The 25,696-nt window shown below is 38.1% G+C and overlaps 3 protein-coding genes across 3 annotated transcripts; all 3 read left to right on the forward strand.

Annotated features, from left to right (window-relative positions):
* Nucleotides 1-11,769: 11,769 nt before the first annotated feature.
* On the forward strand, nt 11,770-12,891 carry GCK72_000070 (uncharacterized protein; the record flags this gene model as incomplete). Its single annotated transcript, XM_003095534.2, has 2 exons — nt 11,770-11,913; nt 12,628-12,891. The coding sequence occupies 2 exons, from the start codon at nt 11,770-11,772 to the stop codon at nt 12,889-12,891; spliced, it is 408 nt and encodes a 135-aa protein (XP_003095582.1).
* Nucleotides 12,892-16,845: 3,954 nt separating this feature from the next.
* On the forward strand, nt 16,846-21,332 carry GCK72_000071 (uncharacterized protein; the record flags this gene model as incomplete). The annotated part of the gene is made up of 8 exons (XM_053722248.1): nt 16,846-16,951; nt 17,556-17,775; nt 19,167-19,230; nt 19,294-19,545; nt 19,983-20,147; nt 20,466-20,725; nt 21,080-21,164; nt 21,261-21,332. 8 exons carry the CDS (start codon nt 16,846-16,848, stop codon nt 21,330-21,332), a joined length of 1,224 nt encoding a protein of 407 aa, XP_053590893.1.
* A 1,570-nt stretch (nt 21,333-22,902) lies between these two features.
* Nucleotides 22,903-24,938, forward strand: GCK72_000072 (uncharacterized protein; the record flags this gene model as incomplete). Its single annotated transcript, XM_053722249.1, has 8 exons — nt 22,903-22,978; nt 23,023-23,326; nt 23,378-23,519; nt 23,566-23,726; nt 24,101-24,229; nt 24,365-24,479; nt 24,530-24,614; nt 24,781-24,938. The coding sequence occupies 8 exons, from the start codon at nt 22,903-22,905 to the stop codon at nt 24,936-24,938; spliced, it is 1,170 nt and encodes a 389-aa protein (XP_053590894.1).
* Nucleotides 24,939-25,696: the final 758 nt, after the last annotated feature.

Raw genomic sequence — 25,696 nt, forward strand, 5'->3', positions numbered from 1 at the left:
ATGAAAACGCGTCAAAGGTACACCAGCCAGTTTTTATTTGGATAAAGGATATTCCTTTACCCGGTCTTAACAGATTTTTTAGTTTTATTGAAAATATGGTCATTTTATTTAGTTGGATAAGATCCAAAGTTTCAAAATGTTCAAGAAATTAACGCGTCTAAAATACTAGGTGGCAACTTTGATGGAATTTGGCCTTAGTCAAAACTTTAAATTTCAGATTTCCATTTTACCAGTTGAGCCTAACGCTATAGATACCTTACCTATCTTCTCACCTGATCTCAGACACAATTCAAACTTTTTGATTAAAGTTTGAATGTTTTAGAGCGCTATAACTGCAGACTTCCATTCTCACAATTCCCATGTCTAAGCAAAGTTTTCTATTTTCTGTTAATTCTATAAGTTTTCTATGTCCGTCTGTGAGTTCGAGTGTGTAGATGTCCAATTACTTCAAGAAGTCGAATTTGTCTACTAAAAATTTTTGAATGTGAATCGATTCTAGGTCTGGCTTATGTAATATTCTAGTGAGATACCGTCTCTTATCTTTCCATCCGTCATGGTTACCAGATGTTCACTTTTCAACAATTAAAAAAGTTAAGTCTAGACTTCAAGTTCTTAACCGTCCTAAGAATACCATGGAACTTGACAAAACTGATATAAAAGTTTCAGAAAACGTACCGTTTCTTCTATTATGGTATTAAAACTTCCATCTTTTATATATTTTTTTGAAAGTCAAGTTTAAGCCTGAGTATTCACGTTTTGACAAGCCTAAGAATCCAGTGAAACCCTTCTTGATTGTTGTTCTCTTGTCTGTCAGTCCAGATGCCTCTCAATTTTTTCATTTTCTAACACAAACATGTCCAAGGCGCGCCATAAATGTCTGTCTGTGTGTCCTTTCCAAAATCACCCTGCCTTGTCCCTCTGTGTGTCTGTTTGTCCAATTTCACAACACTTGGCACTGTGCCAACTTTCCTCTGTCGTTTCTTTCAACTGATAAGACAAGATTTTTTTTTGAAATTCACAAACCTATTTTCTCCATCCGTCCAAATCCAGTAGCCGTGTCACATCATCATTATCCTGCAAAAAAAAATAAAATTTTCAGCTCTCTCTCTATTTTCAGACACACAGCTGCTGGCTGGCAGGTGTTTACCAGAGGCTTCGCCAGCCACCAGCCACAGTAGACTAGTTCTGTTGACTCACTCACACGAGGGAAGAGAGAGAGAGAGAGACGGAAAATGTATTTCGCAATATGTTTTTTCCCAAAAAAACCGAAATGTGTGTCTCTGTCTGTTTATCGGGGTGTCTAGATGTCCGCAACTCAAAAAATGCGTGAAAACGCGTTGAAGGTGCCCCAGTCACATTTTCCTCAGCTTAAATGGGTCAAAGACGCGTCTAATTAGGCGATTCTCAATTTTAGTGAAAACGCGTCAAAGGTGCACCAGTCTCAAAATTTACTGTGAAACATGAAAACAAATTTTTGTCTGGGGCGCCTCGGGCGCCATTGAGTGGAAATTTGGAACGTTAGAGTCCCGAAACCTAGGAAATTCAATTTTTATGGAAACGCGTCCGAGTCGCGCCAGCCAATGTTCATTTCATCTGTTTAACGCTCAAAAATCCGCCAAAGGCATCCCAGCTAACGCTGCTTGAGTGTTTTTCTAACGTCCTAAAACGCGCGCAAGGCGCGCCAGCCACACATTTTTCAAAAAGACGCGTACACGACGCCCCAGACAACACTTCTAATCAGTTTTCCAAAAACGCGTCAACGTCACGCCAGCCTCCTCGACTCACCGATTCCATTACACCTGTCTGCTCTTGTGCTCCTCTCAGCTGCCGCCATTACAGTAATCCGCATCTGAAAATTTTCACTTTTTTCAATTTCATTTTTCGATTATGCTACAGTATACTGGCTATACATTACTGCAACAATTCATATAGCGACCGGAGGCGGATGAGTCATACGGTAGATAAGAGAATTGGAGCATAGAGAGAGAGAGAGACGTCATCAGGAGAGAGACAGAGAGGGAAGACAAAAAGTACGTATGTGTCCATTATCAGTCGAGGGGAAACAGCGGGGGAGGAAGGAGAGGAAGGAATTTTTCGAAAATTAATAAAAAAAGGGTAAAAGGGAGAGAAATGGCGGGAAATTTGAAAGAAATTCATAAGAGTCGTTATAAATAGAGCCGCGCCAGAGGTGCACCAGCGACCCATCCCACCAAATTTCCAAGTTTTTATAGTTTGGTACTTAAGTGCAAAAAGCGCATCGAGCGCGCCAGACAAGAAAAAAAAAGAATTACTATACGTGAGACGGATGAGATTAACATTATCTGACGTTCCTTTGAAGCGTTTTCATAGTAATTACATTTTCGAGGTTTCGAGACTCTGACGTCCTATAATAACGGAACTATTCTGATATCCAACCAGGGTCTGGCACGCCTTTGATAGACAGCTCAGTTTACATGAAATTTCAAAAAATGTTGATGAAAACGCTTCTGATAGTTGGGCTTCAAGACATACGGAAGTGTATACAGATATGGAGAGCGCTCCAGAGGTGCACCAGACAAAGCAGTCGAAAAACATTATTCTCATGACAGCAAAGCGGAATTTCAAACAAAATTAGATGCGTTGTTAACACTACAAGCAAGCACCACAATGGCAGATTTTGAGTTTTCTTATTAAAGTCTCGATTTTTGTAATTGACCGTTTTTCGATAGCTCTGCAGGTTTTTGAGAAATGCGCCAAAGCTTTAAAGACACGTCATTAAACCTGAGGGAAAGAGAAACACGGAGGTGAGAGGGCGCAGAGAAGCAGACAATTTAAAGGCTCATAACTTCTAAGAGTTGAGAGATATCTAAAAATTGTCAACTATAAACATGGAGATTACAGCTAGATCTACAGGAAAAACATAAATTTGAGGAAGTGGGAAATTAGTAAACGGTAAAATTTTCCATTGTTCAAATGAAAACTTATTGTGATAACTACATGAAGGTGTGGAGATGCTACAAACGACTCAAGAATGTGAGCCTTGGTACTTTCAAGTTCGTAGATTCCGAATCTAAAATAAAATTCTGCTGAATCCTTCTGTGAGCCGAGTTAAGTTATGACCCGTCAAACTTTCTCTATACTTAAGCTTTTACCGTGTGACACGCGGTTTTCTACTTTTCCAACGTCATAACTCGGCTCACAGAGGAATTTAGTATAATTTGATTTCAGATTCGGAATCTACGGGCTTGAAAGTATCTGGGGCCAAATTCTCGAGTAGTTTGCAGCAATCAATAGAACAAGATAACAAAGAAAAACCAATATTTTTTTTCAATAAATTTGAAAACTTCCATGGAAAAACAACGTTAGAATCCCAAAATTTGGAAAAAGTCGATAAATTGTGTCGCCCGCTCACACACTCACTCACTCACACACATTTTGCATGTCATCATTATTTTGGTGGCAGACTGATTGGGGTTGGTCAGAAAGAATTTGTGTTGAGAAAACAACAAAAAATTACACGAGATATTGAAGAGAGAGAGAGAGAGAAGAGAATCTTGAATGAAGAAAGTGGGTTTGATGTCTATCTATATGTCACTCGTTCTCCTTTTTCAATAGGGAATAGTGTGAATTTGATTTGTTTGAGAAGTAAAGGAAAGTATTGAGGATGGAGGAGAAAGGAAGAGGGAGAATAGATATAAGGAATTGGAAAATGGGTGACGAAATAGGAAGTGGTTGTTGGAAGTAAAGAGAATAATGGATTCCGCGGTCTAGAAGCACAGAACTGTCCGAACAGGTTTAAGATTTTTTTCCGCCTAGAGGATTAGCTCGAAAAACTAACAAAAAAGGGGACCTAACACGGTCAAAGCTCCAAAAACTGAGCAAAACTGCCTAAAAACCCAAAAAAAGAGGTGAAAACCTACAAAAAGAAGTAACGACGCACCTACAGTATAAATTGTGTTTAAACCATACATAGCAAAGATAGAGCTTCATTTTTGTAGTTGACAACTTTTTTGTACGGACACTCCCTAGAGAGTTACATAACGACAAAGTAATTTATCCCTCAAATCGACCAACTTCAGTGTAAAATAGTGCGATTTTTGAGCTGACGTCTCAAAATGACCATAACTCTCTACGGATTGCTCGTACAAAAAAGTTTTGAACTATAAAAATGAAGCTCTACCTTTGTTATATATGGTTTATACATAATTTACTTGATGGGACAACCAGTATTACCATGACACACTCACAAAATTGATAAATTTCAACTAAAAACCGCAATTTTGGGTGAAAATTTGGATAGGTCCGCTGTTTTAGGACATTATAAGTCCCCAAAACTCGAAAATTCATATTTTATAGAAACACGTCAAACGGTAACGTTCAAAAAAGAAAATTTTAAAAATCTCCAAGACCACCATTTTTAGCAACTCAAACTCACTGGAAATGAATTTACGACCTCTAGCTAAAGAGTGATTTTAGAAGAATCCTGTTTTAAACGAAAACTAAACAAGTAAAGCGTCCAGAATGTGGTCTTGATATCTCCACCTCAAAATAACATAGCGGGAAGTGAATGGAGGGATATAAGAAGGATATTGACCCAACTGAACATTACACACACTCACTCACACAAGAAACATAATGAATGGTGGTGTGTGTCGTGAGATTTCTATCAGGATTTTAGTTGGGAACTACTTTTTTCTGAAGAAAAGGAGGTGGAAAACGCATTTCTCAGAAAAGTGCATTAATGCAGGCCCTAAAACGTTAAAGCTGAGAAAGTTTAGAAGCATGGCATGCCTATGATTCTACCACCAGCCAAACCGTTCGTATCAGAAATGGTATGAGCCACATCGCCCTGCACAAGGAATGCCGAACACTAAAAACTGAAACTTGTAAAAATGCATTTGGAGTGCGTGTCTGACATTCTCTATAACCTGATGGTGTACAAATCTTGCAAAAACCGCCTACTTTTGATTAAAACGGTGCAAACCGACGACCGGTAAAGTTTCCGTTGAAAAAAAGGTATAGATTGTATAAAGTTTCAGAAAAAACGATCGAAATGTATAAATCAACATGTATAACCTAACATCTACGCTATGAACTAACTCTCTCCCCAAAAATAAGTCGCCAATCGATTTTTGTCTAGAAATACAAGGGGCACAAAACACAACCATAGAAAAGAAAAAAAGAATGTTGTGTCATGATGACATCTCTCTCTCTGAATTGTTCTCGACGACCCCTCTCCCCGCTCTTCTGACACACAACGTATCAAATAATAAATATTCGGAGAGTTTATTGCTGCTGATGTTACAGGGAGAAAAATGGTGCAATTTTATGGTTGGAGGAGGATGGAAACAATTGCAAAATGAAGAAGATGGAGAGGAAGGCTACGGAGAGTTACCATGGAAAATTTGGATTTATGGGAATTTTCTGAAGAAAAAACATAGAAAAAGATCTAGATGTTGTCATTGCAAGATATCTGGATAAACGAATAGACAGACCGATATTAATACAGTTTCATAATTGTAAATAGGAAAATTGTGTTCAAGATGTACCCGTAGACATAAAAAGTGTTTGAACAAATGGATAAACAGACAAACATCTAGTGACTAGCTACCTAATTAAACTGATGTAATTGAAAACTTGGATAGTTTCCAATACTTTCGAAAACGTGAGACGATTTGGAATAGGATGCACAAACTAACTAAACATACTGCTCATTTTGATCAAAACGTGTTCACAGACAACATACGGGTGGGAGAGAGCTGACAGGCTATATACAGTTTAGGTAGCCAGGTATCCGGACACTTGGATTATTTGACTCACATCTTACAACTAGCAAATTTGGATTTGAATTGTAAAAGTTCAAAACTTATGGATGATATTGAAAATTGTAAAAGTGATCAGAGTTACTACGAATAAATAAATTCTTGTGACTGGACTTATTGGAATAGACAGGCGACGCCAAACCATCGTGGTCATTGAGTTTGACATAAGAGTTATCTATGTTTGGTTTTATTTTGTCAAAGTAACAAATTTGAGGGTTAAAGTGTAGTTTTGTAACTGAAGATCCGGATAGACAGACAGACAGATATCCGGATAATGATTATGTGGAGAGAGTGTAATAATTAATCAGTTTTCTTTAATTTTGAAGCTCCTTTTTCTCGTATACCATGCCTCGAGGGCGAAAACTGAATATATATTTGGAATCAGCGTTTTCTCAGCTTTCCAATGATATAAGTCACATCTCATATTTCCAAACTGATTTCATGACGTTCCGTTGTGAGTAAGAGCAGCTCAAGACTAAATTTGGTTAAACCTTAGAGTAAAACAACAACCTAAACTATTCAAACGGTCTCTACGGTCAAAAATTGTACGATGTTAAAAAAAAGTATTCGTAGAAGAGGCAAAAGAAGGGAATGAAGTGAAAAGGAAACGAAAAACGGGAACATATAAATATATGAATGTACTGGGAAAAAGGAGACACACAAAACATAGATACATACAAACATGAACAATAGACAAAAATTTAGAGAAGGGAGGGAGAGAAATTGAAAAGGAGAAGAAGAAGGAGAAGGAAATGATGAATTGGTGAAAAATGGAAATGGGATATGTATGTAGGAGAAGTTAGGAGTGGTTACTATAAATACCGTAAAAACTGTAATATAGGCGCATGCGCTTCTATTTTTCAACCCCCTTCTGAAAGTGCGCCTCTATTACAGGGGCGCCTCTAATAGAGGGTGCGCCTCTATTTTTCAACCTGCCCGTTTGGCTATTTTTTAAAACTTTTAAGTCATTAATATTCAATCAAACTAACATTTTTCTGGCAAAATTACTCAAATATCCTGAAATTTGCAGTACTTTGAACAAAAAAGTTAGGTTTAATTGTTTTTTTTTCACGAACTTTGAAAATGAATGATTGAAAAACAGAAAAATATCTCAAGCATATTAAGGGGGCGCCTCTATTAGAGGGTGCGCCACTATTATTCAAAGCGACTATCAGGGGGCGCCTCTATTAGAGGGGCGCCTCTAATAAAGGGGCGCTTCTATTACAGTTTTTACGGTATACGGATTTAGAGTGGAGATCTGAAATTCACAGAGTTTGACTCTGGCCATTCCGTTAGCCGAAACGCTTACTGTCAAGCAGCTCAATACCCACAATATTCCGAATCGCATAACTAAAATGTTTGGTTCAAAAATGAAGAATTTTATTGTATTGAGAAGAAATATTATCAAGAAAGGCCAAATTTTGGATAGTTCACAAAAGATATAAAGTAGTGCAAATTAAGTTTTAAACAATATAAGCAAAATTGTAGTCTCAACGCGTTTGCATAGGTCCACCTTACAAGGGAAGTACATGACGAGGCGAGTTGAACTTTTTCTATAAATTTGGTACTTTTGACCCTGAGAATTTCAAATCTGCAATAAAAATCTGCAAAATGTTCCCCTGGACCGAGTTATGAGCCGTCCAACTTTTCATATGGTTAAGCTTATTACGAGAGACACACGATCTGCCAAAGTGCCTACCACAACCTATCTCTACATTTTCCAACTATCGGTAGCGCAGTGATTGTTAGAATATTGGGAATACCTAAGTCGCGAATTTTTCAGCAAATGCTCTTCCAGTTTTAAACCACTAACTGGAGTTTCCAATGGAATTCATGTTTGCGAACATTCATCGGGCTAGAATGACTTTTTTGACCATTTTTGCGCTTTTAGCAGTTTTTCACGACCTGTGGCAAACTAACGACTAGCCGTCTATTATCATATAAAAGATTAAGAACTCGCTGAGATCTACATTTTGGTATATTTTTCACCTCGTAAAATTAAGTTTTAAGCTAGTTACGCGCTTTTCTATTAATACTTTCAAAAATCTCTTAAAATGCTCAATAATGTTAGTAAATCTGCAAACTACTAAATTGGTAGCCTGAAGAAAATCTTCTGAAAGTCATCAATTCCAGTCACACACGTATTAAACAGAATTTGTACAAATAGTAAAATTAAACATGCTAACTTTGACCGTACTTGTTTGACACAATTTCCAATCAAATACTTTCAAAAATGAATTAGAAATGAGCAAAAAATGTTAGTAAACCTGGAAACTACTAATTTGGAAGGCAGCAGCAAAAGAAATGTGTACAATGAGACAAAGGGCGACTTCAGAAAAGGTTCTCATTTTATTTTGTTGGTTGGGCAGACGGGTCGGATTGTTAGATGAGGAAAGGGAGGGAAAGGAGAACCCATGATACATGTCTCCAGGAAAAATGAGAAGAGGCGAAAGACGGATTGTTGTAAGGGCATTTTATTTATATGAAAAGAGGAAGGGAGAGAGAGAGAGAGAAAGAAAAGTAATGTTTGATTTGAGAATTGAGGGCGAGAGCAATTGATGAGATGAAAGGAAATAGAAGGGAGTTGAGGAGAGAGTGAGAAAGAGCAACACCTCATTACCAAACACATTTTTGATGAGAAGAAGCATTCGGGGAGCAGGAAGAATTTGAGATTTGAGGAGTAGAGAGAGAGAGACAGGCATCAAGGATTAATGGTTTGGGCAAACTTATGGACTTTTTAGGTATCAGCACGTCTAGCTTCTTACAACCGCGCTCCACCAAAATCAAACAGAATTGTGTGCAAAATTGAGAGACTCACAAGGGAACCTTCAGAGGTCGCAAGCTTGGAATCGTTTCAAATTACTACCAGATATTAAGGACAACTTAAATAGGCATATCCCAAATTTTTGTTTTGTGCTCGCCACTTGTCGCTGACAAAAACCGTTTCAAAAAGTCAGATTACGCACTGCAAAAGCCCGGGGATGGTTTATAAATACAGGCGTAAGACTTAGAGACGCTTTCTTCAGCGACAAGTGGCGAGCACAAAACGAAAATTTTGGATATGCCTATTTAAGTTGTCCTTAATACCTGGTAGTAATTTGAAACGATTCCAAACTTCTTGAGGTTCCCTTGTCAGAGAAATAGTCCCATTTCTCAAGGGGGATTTTAGTGGAGCGCAGTTGTCAAAACTGTGTTGAGCTAATAAGTCTGCAGGTATATATCATTGTTGAGATTCCTGTTGACAACTTATATCTCCTGTTTCATATTTGGGTTACATTTTCATGTTTGAAGACTTTATGATAACTCTGCAGGCTTTTGAAAAAAATAGTTGAGCGGAAGGAGAAAGGCGGGATTCCACTCAACCCTGATCTGAAACGAGTGTGTAGAGCTATTTTTAAGTTTTCAAGCGGCAAAGTAGGGGAGTGAAGGGTTATGAGTTAAGTTTGGCCTTTTTTAGTTGAAAACGCCAAACTTTGAGATTGTGTCATGGTAATACTTATTGTCCCATCAAGTAGATTTTAAATGGATCATACAGATCAAAAGTAGATCTTTATTTTTGTAGTTGATAACTTTTCTGTACGGGCACTCCCTAGCAAGTTACATAGCGTCGAAGTAACTTCTCCCTCAAATCGACTCTTGGCAGTGCAAAACAGTGCGATTTTTGAGCTGTCCCCTTAAAATGACCATAACTCTCTAGGGAGTGTCCATACAAAAAAGTTGTTAACTACAAAAATGGAGCTCTACTTTTGATCTGTATGATCTATTAAAAATCTACTTGATGGGACAATAAGTATGACCATGACACAATCTCAAAGATCCGACCTTTTCAACTGAAAAAGGCAAATCTTAAAATACTTTCGAGCGGTACTGTATGTTAAAACCATAAATGTCATGCCCCGATCCGGGATAGCAAGGCCCAAAGGCCCAGGCCTGGTCTTGGTAAAATGTTCAAGCGGTTTATTTACAAAACACCTAGATGGCTTCGTTTATAAACATTTGATTTATTGCAAACGTTGCAGAAACATTAGGAAAGAAAAAGGTTGCAAAAAGAGAAGACGAGAATAACCAAGTAACCATAACAAAATGATAGAGTGAATCACGTTTTCCGAGGTTACAGACAGAACGTACAGACAAGGTTACTTTGAGGCTTGTGACCGTGAAAAGTGAAATTATTCAGAAATGACTGGTACAAATGAAAAAAAAAGAAAATTACAAAGCTACCCGTGATTTGCTTTTATATTCAAATTTAATCAAAACATGTGAAAATTCAATTTTGATTTTGAATCTAAAGAGCAAAACAAACTTATATCCAATATAACCACAAAAAAAAACTGATTCTAAGAAAACTTGGATGACTGAAAATCCCCATGACATGTCATCTGACCACTTTTCTTGCTGAATAAGAGAATTCGTAGGAGTAAAACATAAGAAAAATGAGTAGTATGTAAATTGACCTAACCGAATAAGGATGGAGAGGGGGCCAAAAAGATAAGAGGAAGGAGAGAGAGGAGTATGTGTATGCAATGCAATAAGAGTAACCGTTCATTAGTGTGTTTAGGATAGGAGGACGGAATGGAAGAGCAACAAATAATGGGCGGTTCAACAAGGAAGTAATTAATTATATGTAGAAGAAAAACGAAGAAGCCCCCGTAATAAGTGGAGTACTGTGGGATGGGGTGGTTGAACTGGCTCAATAGTTAATAAAGCTCGGGCGTAAGGTCCGCAACGAACAGATTCAAATGTTTTTTTCCGAGTCGTGTTGCGTGCGCGTTTACATTGAAAGATGCGGAAAATACACGTTAGAATCCTATTATAAATTCACAACACTGCGCAGCATGGCTTTAAAGGCGCATCAAATTGTTCGAATGGGTCTCGCAGCGAAAACTTCTTACTGTAGTTAATGTTTTAGGGTTCCTCATGAATTTGTCAAATAAAATCAATTTCAAAAAATGGTTTATTAAATAGTTCTTTTTTATTGTTCATTTCACGAGAAGAGAAAACTAAAGTAACGAATGAACTACAGTAAGAAGTTTTCGCTGCGAGACCCATTCGAACAATTTGATGCGCCTTTACAGCCATGCTGCGCAGTGTTGTGAATTTATATTTTTAATAGTCACTGTACCAAATCATTTTTTGTTGTGGAACGGAGCGCGTTTCCGTGATTTTACGACTCGCGGTTCTGTGATAAGGGTATAGGAGGTCATTGGTTAAAAAATAGTATAAACTTGTCTCTATCATCGATTCGCGAACATTTGTCGGTTGGTGTTATTCGAAATGGTCTCCGAGCGGAAAAATTGTTTTAATACTTTCCTGTGAAAAAATAAAGTTTCGGCAAAAATTTTCAAAACAAATATATCGTGTCCAGAAACACAAGTGCGGCAGGGAGTTGTGGGCGGAGCTTGAACTGCAAGCGGCGCAGATGATATTTCGAAATTCCAACTGATTTTTTAACGAGCAGAGTTTTAAGAACAATTTTATTGAAACAAAGATTTTAATTGATTAACCATGAAAAATATGCAAATATACAGCTAAAACGTTGATTAAATCCTTGCAGTTTAAGCTCCGCCCACAACTCCCTGCCGCACATGCGTTTCAGCCCGCGATTTTTTTTTGAAAATCTTTGTCGGAAATTTATTTTTTCGGAACACCACCACCTTTATCACAACCCTCTGTTCCGCACCGCCGCTCCCGCCCAGTTAGCTCAACTGGTAACGAGATAGGCCAGTAGACAATAGGTTAGGGGTTCGAGTTTTGGTGGGAGCGCAACTTTTTTTGTTTTCTTTTAAAAGGATTTTCAGATGTTCCCGTGACCACCCGAAGGTATTTTAAGGTTTTCCACGTGGATTTCAGCCCAAAAATGCACAAAAAAGAACGCCGTGAACTATCCACGTGCCAGATCCTTATCTTTGCTCTATAAATAACCACTCATTTGTTTCAGCCACGTATTCTTCTTCGTTCTCTCAAAAAAATGGATAGAAGCATCGATCGTCGTCTATGTGGACAATGTCATCAATCGATTGGCAGTGAGGCGTTGGTTGCCATGAATCGGTTATGGCACCCGGATCATTTCTGCTGTTCGTCGTGTAAACGTCCGATTAAGCAGACTTTCCAGGTATGGGATTCGGTAGGAGAAAAGATGTAGTGAGAGAGAGAGAGAGAGGAAGAGAGCGCGCAGAGAAGCGAGAGTGTCTGACTTCTCTGCGTCTCTCCTTCCTCTCCCCTTGTCTTCGCGGGGGGCCCTAACTTTGAAGCCTCGTAACGCCCTACCTATGAGAGCTATTAAAAAGTTGTCAACTAACAAAATGTAGCAAATTTTACGTAGATTATTTTGTTAGTTGACAATTTTTTATTATCTGCAAAAGCTAGTGATATACAGGTGTTGGAAAAGATATAAGTCAAAAAGGTGGTAGAGTATAAGCGGGTAACAGTCTGATTATCAAAATTTTCATCAGAAAACGTATTTTTTGTGAAATTTGCTAAGAAAACTATAAAACAACACTGGAAAACACAGAAACGTCAAAAAAGACGCAGAGAAGCGAGGGTGTCTGACTTCTCTGCGTCTCTCCAAGCCTCTCTTGTCGGCCGGTTCACCGCCAGACCCACTCTCAACTTTAAAAGTGCATATCTCAAAAGTGGGCGGAGCTATCAAAAAGTTGTTAAGTAATAAAATGTAGAACATTTCACGTAGATAATTTTACTAGTTAATAACTTTTATGTATCTTGCCCACTTCTTGAGATATCGCCTTTCCAAATTATTAACTTTCAATTCTTCTCATTTTTTGAGGTATAACTTTTCAAAAAATAATTAAACTTTTACTATTTCCAGGCAGCCGACAACCACGCTTACTGTGTCCAATGCTTCGCCCAGAAATACAATCCAAAGTGCTCCGGATGCATGGAAACTCTTGTCGACACGTGCCTTTTGGCTCTGGATCGTCACTGGCATCCACGTTGTTTCACTTGCAACACTTGTAACCGCCCATTGCCAAATGGAGAATTCTATCTGGTTGATGATAAGCCGTACGATTTGGACTGTCATTGGGCGAAACGACTCGAGAAGCGAGAGCATATCGAGAGAGGAGAGCGTTAGCTGCTACGACTCCGGAAACTGAATCCTTTTCGTTAATTTCAATTCAAGGCTATACTGTTGTTTTATGTAAATGTATAGTAAAAAGTAAAGTAAATTTTTATAAAATGTGGTTTAATTGCACCCAGAGAGACGCCCGCCAAACTCCCAAAAACACCAACCACCTCTACGCCCTCTCACCATTGTCGGCGGAATCACAGGTAAAACGCCAGGGAGTCATGAATGGGCTAGAGATGGCTAAAGTGCTATATGGGCAAAATATGGCTCATCGATGGCCCATATTTGACGCATTCACTCACTCATCCGCGCCAATGGATTAAAAATGGATGAAGACAATATGGGTGAAAAATGTGTCATAAATGGCCCATCTGGATATCCATTGATCTTTTTCGATGAGTCACAAATGGGGCATCGATGAGCCATATTTTGCCCATATTGCACTTTAGCCATCGATGGCCCATTTATGGCTCCCTGGCGTTTTACCTGTGATGCCCCCGGTAGTCGAGTGATCTAGGGCGCCCGACGCCGCACACGCTCGCCTGGTTCGATTCTTTTTCCCCCAAAAATCGTTTTCTTTTCTTTTTTTCTTTTCTCAATCAATTATATCACTCAAAAGAGATAGATAGCGATAACTAAAGTATCTTCTAGTAACTTCACACCACGGGAGAAACATTTCTCCTTTCATCTTCCCTCTGTCAGGTTCAAAAGTAACTGAGTAGAAGAGGAGTCACCTGTGATGACGTCAGAATCTCCACTCTTTTTAGTACCACCCCACTCAATTGTTTCTCTGTGCTCTTCAACTTTTGAATCCTTTTTGTGTTGTTACTCTCTCCAATTTTTGATGGGTTATGAGATGAGACATCTGTTTGTTTCCCGGGGATTGATGGGGTTCGCAACCTGCAAACCGGATGTTATTTTTATTTATTTTTGGTTCGCGGCGTTGTGCCATCACTCTGAATAAACTTGGTGACTTAATTTTGAATTTTTAGGCCATCAGGTGTGTTCCAGACAATTTGAGCCAAAAACAATGAAATTGCTCTTTCTGTCAAACTTTATAGCCCAATTTCCCACCTGGTGGCCTAGAAACCCAAACATAGGTCATCAAACCTATATATTCAAAATCAGCGTGACGGGAGCTTTCAGAAAAGTATAATCATGACTAGGTTTGCTTTCAATTGGGTTACTGTAGTTTTCGTGGCGAGACCCAATTGAAAGCAAACCCGGACATGATTATACTTTTCTAAAAGCTCTTTTCACGCTGAATCTGATGAAATAGGTTTGGTGGTCTAGTTTCGGATTTCTAGGCCACCTGGTGGGAAAAGTCGGTCAGGAAAGTTTAAAGTGGTGGAACTAAGCGGTTTTGAAACGTCCTCAAGCCAAAGCCTAAGACCTTGAAACCCAAACTTAAGCTTTATAAGCCTTCCCTCACCTCTAAGCTAAAATTCTTTAAGCTAAGCCTAATTCTTTAAACCTAACAGCCATCAAGAAATTGTCAATTAGTGAATTGTAGCAAATTTTGTGTAGGCTATTCTATTAGTTGACAACTTTTGAATAGCTCCGCTTATTTTTGAGATATTAGCGTTTTGAGCAAGGTATCCCTTTATCTTTAAAGGCGCATATCTCAAAAGCGGGCGGAGCTATTCAAAAGTGGTCAACTACAACCAATACATTTTTGATACGATACGCTATTTGAGAAGGAAACTTGGCAAACTTCACATTTTAAGTTTCCAAACGTCCTGGAGCCAAAGAGTTTCCTCTCTACCTATCTCTGCAGGTGTCACCTTCTCCGAGCTCTATATTGTGTTCCATATCTCTCAGCCACACCACTGTCAATCGATCCCCGTCTCTTAGAAGAGAAACAGCTGTGATGGGAGGGCACACACACACACATCCTTCAGTCTTAACTTACGCACTTTCTACCTCTGTGAGCACACTTAGGCTTAGGCTTAATTAAATCTAGGATTAGGCTTATTTTAAATTTAGGTTTAGGCTTAAGGTATATTTTTAGGCCACCTCAATAAATTATCCCAACGCCAATTTGCGGTGAAAAGTGTCTCGACCGCCCCGCCCGTCGTTTCACGGGGTGTAAACAACCATCTCGATTGATTAACGATCAGTGTCTCCGGGTCTCTCAGAAGTGGGGGGACCACAAGAAGAAGATATTTCTCTCTCTTTGCACTTGTCGAGAAAGAGAGAGATATGTGTTGATATGTGTGTGTGTGCAGCTTCTCGACGGATGATTTATTCACTTTTTATCTATTTTTCGATTTTTCGTGGCTCAGTGTTCCCCCCTCGTAGGTGGTGATGGCCTAGGTGGAGTTTTTGGTTTTCTAGGCTACACCGAGATTTTTGAAACTCATTAAAAAATGTATGATGAATCTAGTCGCTTGATCATTTTTCATTATTGTACACATAAATATTAGAATTTTTATAATTATCCGTTATTTAAGGTTATGTTATTTTTTCTTCTTGAACACAATAACTGAGATCCTGGATTTTTGAAAAACTTGGTTATTTAAATCCAAAAACTACCAAAACCTTCAGAAACTCGCTGCGTTACAGCTTATTTGACCGACTTTACCACGTGGTGGCCTAGAAACCCAAAACTAGTCCGTCAAACCTATTCCATTAAATTCAGCGTGAGAAGAGCTTTCAGAAAAGTATAATCATTACCAGGTTTGCTTTCAATTGGGTTTCACCGCGAAAACTACAGTAACCCAATTTAAAGGCGCATACCGTAGTTTCGTGATGGGACCCAATTGAAAGCAAACCCGGACATGATTATACTTTTCTGAAAGCTCTCGTCACGCTGATTCTGAATTTATATGTTTGATGGCCGAGGTTTGGGTTTTTAGGTCACCAGGAGAAAAAGTCGGCCACTAACTTTTTTTCGAGTTTTCTTGTGTAGAAAACCTAGTTTTGCGTTTCCAGAAAGGAGATTGGGTTATGAAGTTAAAAAATGTTTTTTGGTTCAAATTGTCTGGAATTCTTCAATTTTTCTCCCCAGCTTTAATGTATCAAAAAATTATTAACTGATTTTTGATCTCCCATCAATCACAAAAAGGAATTCAAGAGTATTTTCGAGTGCATGAACTTTAGAGATTCTATCTTTTTCTCTTCTTCTTTCTTTTTGAAGATTCTGTCACAAAAAATCACGTCAAGTGATGTTTTGAGCTGGGAGGAGAGAAGGGGGAGAAGGTATTAACAAAAATAGTCACTCTCTTTTTTTACTTATTTCTTTTTTTTGCATATGTTTTTACATTTTTCTGAAGGACAAGTAGAAACGTTCTTCTTTCCTCTGCAAGTCACAAAAATTTACATATTTCAGTCAAAAAATCTCGAGAAATACCCTAAAACTCCTCTTGTCAGTTTTCCTAACCTAATATCCCCCCTGGTGGCCTAGAAATCTAAACTTCGGTTATCAAACCCATATATTCAGAATCAGCGTGACGAGTGCTTTCAGAAAAGTATAATCATGCCCGGGTTCGCTCTCGATTGGGTCTCACCACGAAACTACGGTATGCGCCTTTAAATTGGGTTACTGTAGTTTTCGTGGTGAGACCCAGTTGAAAGCAAACCCGGGCATGATTATACTTTTCTGAAAGCTCTTATCACGCTAAATCTAATGGTATAGGTTTCGTGGCCTAGTTTTGGATTTCTAGGTCACCATGAGAAAAACTCGGCCACCAATGTTTTTTTCTATTTTTTCGTTTTTTTCTTGTGTAGAACACTAGTTGGGACCCCCCGTTATGATGGAACGAGAAATTTTATGACTTCTATCTCTCAGTTTCTCTTTTTTTTAAAGATTTCTGATGTTTTCCGTCTATTTGAAATTCTGATTTTTTTTTTGAAAAATTAAAAATTCCACGATTTTTTCGTGTCTGTGTGACGTTTTTTTTGGTTTTTTGATTCCTCTGATATCTGAAAATTTGAATACTTAAATTTTCAGAAAATATAATGCAAAAAATATGGGAATGGATAGTTGACAAAAAGACGAACACAATCCGGAAGTGGCGGTCATCGAACATTCGGAGGAATAACACGGAACCCGATGATTTGGCAGGTGGGGGCATTTTTTCTAGAGAGAATTGAATTAAAAATTCAAATTCTCCGTAAAGTTTGGGTCTAAAAACGTCTTTTTCTGGAAGCGCTACGATTTTTTTGAATTTTTTGAATTTTTGGGGGTACTGTAGTTGGGAAAGTACGCAAACACCGAAAATCGCGAGAGAAGATGTAGGTTGGCTTAAAAATAGTGCCCGGAGTGAAATTTTGCGAGGAATATGAATTTGAACTGCAAACAAACAGAAAATAAGAGTTATCTTCAAAAATGTTGAAAAAAATATTTGGGAAAATTTTTTTCAAAGTCTCAAATTCTATTTTTAAGAAAAATAGTTTACATATTTAAATTCCTTGCAAAATGTCAGTCTAGAAACTTTTTTATTAGAGTTTCCGTGAATTTTTGAATTTTTTGGGGTACTGTAGTTGAGAAAGTACGCAAACACCGAATTTTCAAAAAATCTCACCAAGCCTTCTAAAAAATCCTAAATATGTCAAATAGACTCCGTAAATTTCGAACCTAACGTTGAAAATTGATAAAAACTGCAATATTCCTCTTTAACACAAAAATCGAAAATAAAAATTTTTCAACAAATTTCGAAAAATTCCAGCCTATCGAAACGGAAAACGAAAATCGTACTCCACGGGAAGCATCACCTCCTCCTCGAACAATTCCAACAAAAAGAATCCAGATTTCGAGAATTTTTTCGAGGAACCGCAGATAAAAGTGATGTTGGATGCAAGGAGGGAATCATTTCTACGACATTCCAATTCGGCAGAAGTGTTTCCGGTGGCACCGCCCGATTTGGAAGTTGTCATGGAGAGGTCGACGTGAGTTTTTTCATTCTCTGAAAAATTTGGAGTTTTTCAAGCCAAAAATCACTGAAAAAGCTGAAAACCTGGGGGTTTTTCAGCCTAGTGGCCTCTTAATGGCTCGGGGTGGCCTAGAAATTCAAAAACCCAAAACTAGGCCACCAAACCTATACCATTAGATTCAGCATGAAAAGAGCTTTCAGAAAAGTATAATCATGTTCGGTTTTGCTTTAAATTAGGTCTCGCCAGGCAACTACGGTATGCGCCTTTAAATATGGTTACTGTAGTTTTCGTGGTGAGACCTAACTGAGAGCAAACCCGGGCATGATTATACTTTCCTGAAAGCTCTTTTCACGCTGATTCTGAATATGTAGGTTTGATAGCTGAAATTTGGATTTCTAGGCCATCAGACTGAAAAATCAAGTTTGTTATCATTTTTGGTTCTGAAAATGATGGAAATAAAAAATTAATGAGTCTAGAATTTTGGATTCGGATTTTTCGATTAAATCAGGAATTCCACGATTCCCGAAAGAAGGACTTCAGGTTTTTGAACTTTTTGTAGGCACTGCATAGCCTAAAGATTTTTTAGGACACCCTACGAAAAGTTAGGCCACGTCAATTTTGAAAAGAAAAAGGTGTCAATGGCAACGTGAATTTTTATTGCATGGTGCATTAAATTCTGCGATCGAAAAGAATTATGATGTTATTTGATTTTTGCAACTCGGCCGTGCAATTTTTGTTAGCTTTTTTACGTTCATTTTTTGAGTATACGTGACAAAAACTTATTTTATTTAAGGAAAATAATCCGCATGAATAATCCTCGAAAGTATTAGGGAATAACAAATTCTTGAAGCCAAAAAATCTGACATTAATATCTATTTTTAACGTCTGCAACATCAAAATCAGCTTCATAACCCAATTTCCCTCCTGGTGGCCTAGAAACCCAAACTTCGGTCATCAAACCTATAAATTCAGAATCATCGTGACGAGAGCTTTCAGAAAAGTATAATCATGCCCGGGTTCACTCTCAATTGGGTCTCACCACGAAAGTACGGTATGCGCCTTTAAATTGGATTACTGTAGTTTTCGTGGTGAGACCCAATTGAGAGCAAACCCGGGCATGATTATACTTTTCTGAGAGCTCTTCTCACGCTCATTCTAATGTAATAGGTTTGGTGGCCGAATTTTAGGTTTCTAGGCCACCAGGTGGAAAACTCGACCGTGAACCATAAAAACAATTTTTAGGCCAATTTTTCATATTTTTCAGTTATCTTCTGCAGTTTTAGACGTTCTGGAGGGAATCCAAAAATGAATTATTTATTATTTTTCCCGGAATTCGTAGAATTTTAAACAAAAATTCGTCTTTCAACCTTCGAGTCGAGTTCTCTCCGAAATCATTAATATTTCAGTAAAACGACACCAAACCCAACACCACGAACCGTCCGAAAACAACTTCGCTTTGATATTCCCGAGGTGAGAAATTGGGCTCCGCCCCCGAAGCCACGCCCTTTTGCCCCTAATCCCCGCTTTCTTTAGGTCCAAATCTCATTCGAGACACAAGAGCCGCGAAAAGTGACATTCGAATCCGGCGAGTCTTCGTCCACTTCCAATTCCATTGTCCCACCGCCAATTATCGATTGGGACACCCCACCGAAAATGAATACGGTACCGGAAATCGAGCCAGTGTTGTGTTTCGACGACGAGGTGTCAGTGAGTACGAGGCGACTATCGGCTAGTGAGAAGGCCCGGCAGAATGTGATTGCTCAGAGGAGACAGAGCAATGTTCAGGTTAGTTAAAATTGTTTTTTTTTAATTCTTAGGACGTCTAGAAGATTCTGACCAAAAATCACGGAAAAACCTCTAAAACTCGTTGAGTTACACCACTTTAAACTTTCCTGACCGAGTTTTCCTCACGGTGGCCTAGAAACCTAAAACTAGGCCGCCAAACCTATTCCATTAGATTCCGCGTGACGCGAGCTTTCAGAAAAGTATAATCATACCCTGGTTTGCTTTCAATTGGGTCTTACCACGAAAACTCAAAATTACGGTATGCGCCTTTTAACTGGGTTACTGTAGTTTTTGTGGTGAGACCCAATTAAAAGCAAACACGGGCATGATTATACTTTTCTGAAAGCTCTCGTCACGCTGAACCTAATGGCATAGGTTTGGGGGCCGAGTTTTGGGTTTCTAGGTCAGAATTTTTCTAAGACTACAAATTCTTCCAGTTTGTGCAATCAATGAGCGGCCGTACCACAACAACCACACTGATTCCCTTAACATGTGCCCAGATTCATTTGGTACGTGCTCTCTGGCGACAAGTGTACACTACAAAAGGACCGACAGTCATCGGAGCAAGTATCTATCATCGACTGTGTTTTAAGAATTTGATGGTGAGTTATTAGCCTAGAAACCAAAAACTAGGCTACTACAGGGAAACCGTTGGATTCAGCGTGACGAGAACTTTCAGAAAAGTATAATCATGACTAGGTTTGCTCTCAATTGGGTCTCACCACGAAAACTACAGTAACCCAATTTAAAGGCGCATACCGTAGTTTCGTGGTGAAACCCAATTGAGAGCAAACCCGGGCATGATTATACTTTTCTGAAAGCTCTCGTCACGCTGATTTTGATTATATAGGTTTGGTGGCCTAGTTTTGGGTTTATAGAGCATCAGACTAAAAAATATCATTTTTGCGCCTTTTTTTTAGGTAAAAGAACAAATGAAACAAGTGGAGCTGCCGCCGAAGTTCCAAAACCGTGACAATTTCATAAAAGCTCATTGCAAAGCGGTGGCCGAGTTGATCGATCAAGTCGTTGAGAATCTCGACCATTTGGATAATGTCACAAATGAATTGATGAGAATCGGGCGGGTTCATGCAAAAGTGCTCCGTGGAGAGTTGACGGGAAAACTGTGGAATACTGTAGCCGAGACGATTATTGATTGCACACTGGAATGGGGAGATCGGAGGTAAGTATAATTTACAGCCTGGTGACCTTTTTCCTCTTAATGGGTCGGCGTGGCCTAGAAATCCAAAATTTGGATACCAAACTTATACCATTAGATTTAGCGTGAAAAGAGCTTTCAGAAAAGTATATTTGCTCTCCATTGGGTCTCACCGCGAAAACTACAGTAATCCAATTTAAAGGCGCAAACCGTAGTTTCGTGATAGGACTCAATTGAAAGCAAACCTAGTCATGATTATACTCATTCGAAAGCTCTCGTCACGCTGATTCTGAATATTTAGGTTTGGTGGCCGAAGTTTGGGTTTTTATTCAAATTTGCAGAAAAAATTAGTAACCCGTCCACTTCTCAATTTTACAGGTGCCGCAGTGAAACAGTGCGGAAGGCATGGGCATTGATTGTGGCGTTTGTGATCGAGAAGATTAAAGCTGGACATCATGAACAGGTTAGTTTTTCGAAAAGTTGTCAACTACAAAAATGAAGCCCGTAATTTGATCTACAAGAAAAATATAAATTCAAATAAGCACATAATGATTTCCAGCGTAAACTAATGCTTGCCACCCGTCAATCCCTTCCATCCATCCGAATGCCGTCAATGGAGCGATTCTCTTGAATAACATTTGAAAATAAAAATGTAAAATAATTCCCTTTTCATGTCACTTTTTCATTATTATTTTTAATTAGTTTTAATTGTCTCTAGTGTTCATTCTCTCTCTCAAAATCATACAGTGTATTGACATTTTGTGATGATCTCATTCTTCAAACAATAAATCGATAATAACTTAGTTTTTTTTTCGAAAAAAAAAACCGAATTTTCGACCGAAGAAAAAACTGGCAAAGCTCACTATCAGAATTGTATCTTTCTAAAAATTAAACCAGTATCGACGCTACCTGTAAACAGAACTGCCTGATAATAACTGGTACAAATCAAAACTACTTCGGGTCTATTTGTTTCAAAATTATGATTCTGGCAGTTCTGTTCTAATGAGGAGTTGCACCAGCAAATCCTATAGTTACCAAACTTCTTCCATTTTTCAGATTGCAGTGCATCATACCCCCCGAAGATATCAATTTAAGTGATGACAACTGTTATGATGTGATCAGAAAACGAGATGGGAAGAGAGTCACTCTTTATTTCGACCCTAAAAGTTTCAAACTCTTGGTTTGGAACTGATCATTATTTGATTTCAGAATTGACAAAAATAATTTTGTAACTTCCATACTATCTATTCAAATTTCTAAAAGTTACGGAACTTAACACACTCTTCAGAAAATGGATAAATAGTGAAGTATTCCAAAATGTTGGAGACAATCGATCAAAAATTGATTTTCATACTAGACCTCATTCGCCCAGATCAAGTATTTCATGGATTTCCAACTGAAGAATTTGATCCTATAGACGACGACGACAATATTTTAAGTATAACGAGTAAATCAATTTTAGAAACTTTTATGTGATAAATATTTTACTTTGTTTCTTTTTCAATCCCTCTTTTTTTCGCCATTTCTTTTTCGAAGCATTGATGACAGATTTTCTTCATTTTCAAATACACGTGAACTTCTTCGGGTTTCTGTTTTTTTCAAAATGCTTTTGACCTCTCCCCCCTCCCCGATCTTACAAAAATTTATTTCGAAATAAGCTACGTCGATAAGACTACGGACACCAGGACCATTAGTAAGTTTTGGAGCGGTTGCGTCGCGTGCGTCACTGATATCTCGCTCGCTTTTTATCTCGCGTTTACAAAAGTGACTGTGCAGGCAGTAGTCTAGTTCGGTGGAACAAGCTGGAAGTTTTTGCGTTTCCTGCGTAGCCCCCTTCATTCCTCTATCATTTTCCATTTTTCAGATATGCAGTTGAAAAAGGGTTGAAAGAAACAAGTCTCGAAATCTGATGGTTTTGTATCACTTTTGCTGGCCGAAGTGACGTCAAACAAAAAAATTGTTGTCACGTTTAGTCAGGGAGCTTCCTTCGCGGCAAATCGGAGAAGAGTAAGTTCGTGTTATATGCAATGATGAATTGCTCTCACACTAGGTGTCGGCATAATGAAAAAAATTCTGTTAAATGTTCCTTTTCCAAAATTTCTATTTTTCAGATCGCTGAAAAGTTTTTGAAGAGCCACAATTTGCTATTTTTTGGTCGTCTTTTTCTATTTCATGATTGCGAAGGCTTTCCAATAAACGATATGGTACCAATAAGGGATCTCATTCCAAATATTGAATCTCCACCCTCTTTCGAAGTGGTGGTCCCGTGGATGAAAGGTGAGAACCACAGAGATACGGATTTGTAATACATATTTTCGCAGGAGGAGGACCTAACTTCAATGCATCTTCTTCTTCTGATGACTCAGAAGATTCTTCATCGATGTCCGATTCTTCTATATCAGGTTCAGAATCACGTGAAAGTGACACCGTTGAAAAGCCTGAATTGCTGAAATCAAAAAAATGGAAGTTGAAAGAAGATGATAAAAAAGAGGAGTCTAGTGGGTGTAAAAAAGAAAAATATTTGGATACTGGTTTTGATTCTTCGAAAATAGTTCAAAATGGCTCACGAGTTTTTCTAGTCGGTTGTGGTGGATCTGGAAAATCTACTCTTGCGAAACAGTTCAAGTGAGTTTAAAAACTTTTACATGTACCCATAGAGTATAACCTCAATTCAAGAACTGTCTATGGATTGGGATTCAGTGAAGCTGAAACTGCTCATTTCAAACTGCTCGTCTTCAAAAACACTATTCAAACGATGATTCATATTCTTCAGGCGATGGCACAGTTAGAGATTCCTTTCGAATTTCAAGCGTCCCCGGTTATCAATGCTTGTTTTCCAACAAATAATTCTAACTTTCTTGCAGTATGATTCCGAGCTGGTGATGTCAGCTGCGCCACAACTGGAAAACATTGAGAATTATGCAGAAGATGTATTGTATGCTGTCAATCGATTGTCACTTGATCAAGGAGTGAAAGATTGCTTTATGAGAAGACACGAGTATTATTTGAACGAATCAGCAGAGTAGTGAGTTTTCGTTTACTTCGGACGTGGCCGCGTTTTTCGAATCTACAGTACCTCTCAGTAATATGTATAGCAATTGTAGATCAAACCTAGGATTTCTTCCTGAAAAGTTATAGCCCCCTCCCCCTTCCACTGAAATTAATAGACTTGAGGAAGAAATTACTTTGATCGGTTGTAACTTTTCAGAGAGTGTCCGCTTAAAAATGTTTTCTACTAGAACAATGAAATCCTAGGTTTGATCTACAATTCCTATTAAATTGGATATTATAAGAGAACCAGAAAAAATTGAAATATACACACAGAGTTGAGAAAAATGTCTATCATAGCTTAGAAAACTAGTCCACGCCATATTAAAACCACAAATACTAGTTTTTCAGCTGGTTGAATGATTTGAATCGAATCGTGAGCATTGGATACATCCCAACAGTGGAGGACATACTCCGAACATATACGAAAACCAATGGTGTTGAGGAAACCGATTGTAGATTCAATAATTGGAATTACACGTGGGTTTGCAAAAAAGAACAAAAATGATCTCGTGAGGTTATAAAGGCTCATTTTGCTGTAACTTCGTGAAATGAGGTTTTTAGAAAAGGCAAAATGCTTCTGTTCCCCGTTGCCAATTTCAGTCATTATTCCAGAATCGTAGACTGTGGAAATGAGAATGGGATGGACTACTTTGAAAACGCCAGTTCTATGATTTATTGCGTCGATGCTACATGCTATAGTCAGCCATCGGAAGTTGATTCCACCAAGGTAAAAAACATAATGTTGCATTGTTGTTCAGATAATTTTAGTTTCTTTAGACCCGTATGAACGATTCTCTTGCCAAGTTCAATGAAATCTGCAATGACAATTCACTGAAGAAATTACCACTTGTTCTTTTGTTCAGTAAGATGGATTTACTGAGAGAAATGATTCCTCATGTCTCGCTCAAGTCGTGTTTCCAGTCTTGTTCCGGTCAGGTTTTGAATCTTTTTGTAACGGCTTCTAAGCATTTTTTCTTGCCAGTTTTCTTTTTTGTTGAAAAACTCGGGAACAAAAATTATATTTACAGGCACTGAAGATTTTATCGAAGCATCAAGCGTAATTCGAGAAAAATTCAAAGAGATCGCCAATGTGACAGGAAAGAAGATTTATTGTCATACCGTGGAGCCAGATACAACACCCAAAGTCCAATTCGTCATCGAGAAGTTTCGGAATATCATTTTCTAATTAACACCCTCAAGATTCCCACATTTTTTACCCAATAAAAGTTTTAGGGTTATTTATTTCTTTTTTTATCCACAACATTTATGAAAGACTTTTTAAAATTTTCTGGAGACGCATTGGATTCTGTGCAAAGATGCTTAAATTTTTTCTGCCCAGAATTTTTTTTTGAAAAAAATTGTTTTTTTAGGAGTTTTTTCAACGAAACTTTAACAGAATATTCAGTGAAAGATCTTTCATAAATGACATTAATAGTTTTAGAATTGTCTGCCATGGGGGTAGTTGCGGCAAAAATTGCTTGTCTCCTTTCAGAACAGGTACTGTAGAAGTTTCAAACTTACATAAATTTTAGAACGAACTTATTGGGCACAATATGCATACAAGAAATAGTTTGTAAAACTCGATATCAAATCAAAACCAGCCATTCAGTACACTTTTCGAACTTGTTGATTTTCGCTATCTCAGCTGAGGGTCCACTACAATTAATTGTCTGTTTCTGTTTACCATTGTTATTTTTCTTAAAATGTTTTTGAAACATATCAGCAGGAACTATGTAGTGCCGAATTTCTGAGCAACTTGAAACAAAACTTGAATAGTGGACCAATGAGAGTGAGGAATGGTTGAACAGCCCCTATCATCAACCAAAAAATTGGTTTCTGGAAAAAGACAATCAAATGAGTATTCAACAAAAATGATGCATTATAGATTTGATATGCTCAGAAACGCTCAAAATAGGTGCGGTATCACACATAATCTTATTTAAA

This window comes from Caenorhabditis remanei, chromosome I (assembly GCF_010183535.1).
Source record: "Caenorhabditis remanei strain PX506 chromosome I, whole genome shotgun sequence".
Classification (NCBI taxonomy): Eukaryota; Metazoa; Nematoda; class Chromadorea; order Rhabditida; family Rhabditidae; genus Caenorhabditis; species Caenorhabditis remanei.